The sequence below is a fragment of the Panicum virgatum genome, chromosome 1K (assembly GCF_016808335.1).
Source record: "Panicum virgatum strain AP13 chromosome 1K, P.virgatum_v5, whole genome shotgun sequence".
NCBI classification, from domain to species: Eukaryota; Viridiplantae; Streptophyta; class Magnoliopsida; order Poales; family Poaceae; genus Panicum; species Panicum virgatum.
The window spans coordinates 48,905,060-48,909,697 of record NC_053136.1 but is presented as its reverse complement, the minus strand read 5'-3'; the positions used below and the strand labels follow the sequence as shown (position 1 = coordinate 48,909,697).

Below are 4,638 nucleotides of genomic sequence, written 5' to 3'. Positions count from 1 at the left end.
AACTTTATCATCTATTATCACTCGTATCATTGCTAAATTTTGTGAGTTTTGGCTAAAGTTTAGTCCACTCTATTAGCACTCCCGTTTGGATGGACTAGTGCTAAAGTTTGAGTATTGGCTAAAGTTTAGTTTAAATAAAGTTGCAAAAATTTAAAGATTCATCATGAAATTAAAAGAAGCTAAGAATCCAAATACTCGAAATAACGTGAATCAGTGTCACTAAATAGGGTTTGTGAATGTTAAAGCTAGAGAGAAAAAAGTTGAAGCCTGGTATTCCATTGCGATATACTTATGATGAATGAGGTGGCTCTATGGCTGTTGTCAAGAATACTTGGACGTTATGCTTAGCCGCGCTGGTAAATATGGTGTTTACCAGATAGGGAATACTTTGGACCATCCATAATGACACAGCAAAGATCCTTAAAGCTGGTATGCCAAAAGTATATGTATATACATCTGCTGCAAAGATTATCTGTATGAAACTTTACATGTGTTTTCATGTCTAGAGCTCCAAACGCCTTATAGCAAAAATAGGCAGTGAGCAGGAAATGAAATGACACATGATCTCAGCCATAAGCTAGATAGAGGAAAAAATTGTAAGCGGTCAGAAAATTTTCAATTTTTTTTTTGTGCTATGCAGGTTGATCCAACAATATAATTGCTTGAACTCCGATGGAAGCTATAATTCTAGAAATCCCTGCTGCTAGCCATAGGTTTGAACCTAATAAGAGAGTATTACTGAGTCAAGAAATATACAAAATAAGACTGGATCCATAGAAACGAAACAGATGTGAAACCAAACTCTGTCATCATGTGTAGATGTTCTTAATTCTATCTGTAGAGCTAGAACAACATGTGATGAGTTCAGGACACTGATCCCTGGAGTCCATGCTGATGATGAAAATGCGCCTCGTATTTCCCCATCAATGACCGAAGAAATCAATGTAGGGGAAAAGGCACAAATGAACCACAGAGAACCAGCATGTTTGATCGAGGACCCAGGGCATCTTCTTCACCACACTACGGCAACCATGTAATCTGAAAAGGGAATAGATCCACCCAGGTTAAAACATCGGGGAAGTGCTTATTATTAGCAGGTCTGAATCAAACTGGAATTTAGTTAACTGAGCCCAAAATGGTAATGCCAAATTCCATGCAAACTGAACAAAACCAAGGACAGACAAAGCGAACTACTACGACCACACCAGAGAGACATAGAGTCGAGCACAAAGTATGCAAGTGCAAACTAACTAACCTGCCAACAGTGAATACGCGTTGTTGCATGGTGTTTAGCGTTTAGTGTTTACCTCTCCAACGACTTGATGGATGAGCTCCTAACCTGCCATCATCCGTTGCCGACGGCAAGCACTTTCGCCGGCGCAAAGAGCTTGAATGCCCAGCCCCTGATGGGTATGGAGTTATGAAGGTCCATGCGGTTCCTGCGGGCGTCGAGGCATCTATCGGCGGCTGCATCTTGCACTGGCATCAGCGCTCCTTCCTGGCCACGCGCCGCCACGGTGGGCAGCGAGCCAGCCTGCGCGCGGCAGCAATGGAGGAGTGTGTCGTGTCGTGTCATATGTGGATGCTTGGCATTGGTCGATTTGTTTGCGAGGCAAGATGACATGGCGTCAGGCTCTGCTTTACTGCGTGAGGCGGACGCACTTCGTGTCATATCAAATGCACACGACAACAAAAAGATAATTAAGTAGAATTATGTGTAGATTTAGAAGAACACATATATATGGACACAAACTATTGAAGTGAGCTAGCTGGAATGATCATCACATGAAGAAATCAATACATCTAGTTAACTAAAGGAGGTTGTGAATTGACTGATGAGAAATGGGATCTGGTAGCCTTGAGGGAAATTAATCATACTACACAAACAAAAGAGTCTAGTGATGAGTGAAAGATGAGATTCTCCATCTGTGTTTAAGAATACAAACTTCGAGCGTTAGTGTCAGTGATAGCTTATTGTATCCTCCAGTAAGAAATGGGGAAAATTTGGATTTGTAGAAATGTGGCATGAAAAACTTGAACTTACTGATTATATAATTAATAGTACGAGACCGCATCTAAAGATTTTATTTTATTATCCTTTTTGAGAAAATTCAGTACAATCATAACATATAACCGCTACCATACACGCACGATCAGATCTCAACACATCGAGAGAGAGAGCGCTGCCCAAAGTAATAATAAGTTGCTCGATCTCATCAGCAACGAGCTCACTCCTCATCCTCGGACGAGTCGGCGTCCTGGATCCAGTCCTCAAAGGAGGGTGACGGTGACGCCGGCCTCGGCCTGACGATGCTCAGGTACTCCACAAAGGGTTCCAGGCCCGAGCGGTGCCTCGCCCAGAAGGCAGGGTTGGGACGAAGCGGAACCATCCGGATCGTGTTACCGGGACCGACGAATGCTACCGGCGCCGGCGCCGGCGAGGCAGCAGGAGGCTGCACGGGCGGCGCCACCATCGCCATGCGGCGGACGCCGGGCGGCGGTGCTGGGCGCGGTGGCGCCAGAGACGGCGCCGTGCTCATGAGGAGGAAATTATGCGGCAGCAGAGGCTGGGCCGGAGCCATCATCGCCGGTGGTGGCGCCCGGAGTACGGGTGGCATCATGGGGCGTGGGGCTGCCGGCGGCGGCATTGCGGAGAGCCGCCGGTGCGCCCACCCGTGCTCCAAGAAGTGCTGGGTGAGCAGCTCAGTCGTGGGCCACACCAAGCCGCAGAGCCGGCAGACGAAGGCCATATTGGCACAGGTGGTGGCTTTCCTCCGCTGTGGTTGGGGTACGGTTTGCTATGGCGTGGGTTTTTATATAGTGGAGCGGGGACGGGAGGGGGTCGGGGAAGGGGCCACGCCATGCACGCAGCTTGGCATCATAAAACGGAGGACCACCAAATTTTAGCAGCGAGCAAGTGCTGTGATTATTTGCTGCGCGAGAATTTTAGCAGCGTTTGATGTTGGGGCTTATCAATTCGACAGCATTTGATTCATGCCGTTTTTTTTCTTTCAGAATTCAAACGGAGCATGCTGGGCGTGGATGGCGTGGCCATGGCTTCCATACGATCAGACCGTTTCTTGGGGTGCGCCTCCTGCCTGCCTTTGTTCATGGATCAGTTCCTGATGACCTGTATGTGTCTAACGAGTATATACACGTGTTGATGGAAACCAAGTGAAGTAGTGTTTCTCTATGCATGTAGGTCGTAGGAGCAAACTTACTTAGGAAGAACTTGCATTTCTTTTGTGTGTGTTCCAAATTAATTTGGTGCCATTATATTATTGGTGCTAATTAACTACTTCCTCCGTCTCAAATTATTAGTCGTTTTAACTTTTCTAGACACATATATTTAGCTATGCATCTTGCCATAATATAATATATATTTGAATGCATACAAAAAATATGCATCTAGAAAAGCTAAAACAACTAATAATTTGAGAGTGGGTGGGTGGGTGTGCGTGGGGGTGGGGGGGGGGTAATTTTTGCGAAGTTGCGCGGTTGAAGAGATTTTAAGAAGGTGTGCGTGGGGGTGGGGGGGGGGGTAATTTTTGCGAAGTTGCGCGGTTGAAGAGATTTTAAGAAGCGGTGTGGTACGTCCCTTGCCTGGAGGGTCCATGAAACATGAACGTGAACGGAGTGGTGATCATCGATAGATTGGCATAATATTCGTAGTTCTCCTAAAAAATTAAAATATTTATACTACACGAATGAAGGAATTTAATTTTCAAGGGGTACTTTTTGCTGCAAGCAATTGGTGATGCAGAGATCGAGCGAGGAATAATTCATAAAGTTTCTCATCTTTATTGGTTTATTTTCGTACGGAATACCTTGGTAGGTAAATACGACGATGATGTTTTGGCTGGGACTTAAAGATGTATTATTACTTCTTTAAAACTGTGCTGCTAGATGATATTTGATCCGTATTATGGTAGTAATTTCATTATTATATTTAGCGGTGATTTTGAAATGCCTTACTACGTCCTGAAATATAAGAGATTGTAACCATACACTTAGACAAGTACTAATCCACGCGCATAGGCAGAATTTCTTAAATTGTATGACAGACGGAGTATTTCATTTCAGTTGGAATAGCTACGCAAGAGAGAAAAAGGCGACTTCATTGTATTAGATGTTATCTTCTTCATATCTATCTTATAACTAATTTAGCAACTAAGAGCATCTCCAGCGTTCCGCAATAATTCTTTTTTAATAACTGGTATTGAGAGATGTCCCAATAACAATGTTAGTATAATTGGGGGAGTTGCTTTTGCAGTCTCCCAATAATTATCCCAATACAACTAACGTATTGGTAGAGCATGAACTTTTCTTTATCTCTACCTACGAATCCTCGCCAATTCCAAGGCCAGGGAAGCAGGGCACGTCGCCGGCCATTCCCGGCCGTCGGATCGGCCGGACGAACGGCCCTGATCGTGCTTTTTTCTGTCATTTTGCAAAAAAAATCCTCGAACTTAAGAGAAATCAACCCGCGGTCCAAGTTTCTCTCTCAGGAAATTTTGCAAGAAAGCCCTCAGCTTTTCTCGAAATCAACCTGCAGTCCAACAGTGCTGGTTGAAGGAAATTTGCAAATAAAACCTTAAGTTCTCATAAAATCAACCCGACGTCCATATCCTCTCTTAG

General features: G+C 44.6%; 1 protein-coding gene across 1 annotated transcript; it reads right to left on the bottom strand.

The window, feature by feature from the left end:
- Positions 1 to 2,228: 2,228 nt before the first annotated feature.
- On the bottom strand, positions 2,229 to 2,750 carry LOC120656061 (proline-rich receptor-like protein kinase PERK9). Its single transcript, XM_039934058.1, has one exon. It carries the CDS (start codon positions 2,748 to 2,750, stop codon positions 2,229 to 2,231), a length of 522 nt encoding a protein of 173 aa, XP_039789992.1.
- Positions 2,751 to 4,638: the final 1,888 nt, after the last annotated feature.

What these genes read in the sequence shown, in the direction of transcription:
- LOC120656061 (XM_039934058.1), bottom strand. Translation starts at nt 2,750, where the DNA reads ATGGCCTTCGTCTGCCGGCTCTGCGGCTTGGTGTGGCCCACGACTGAG.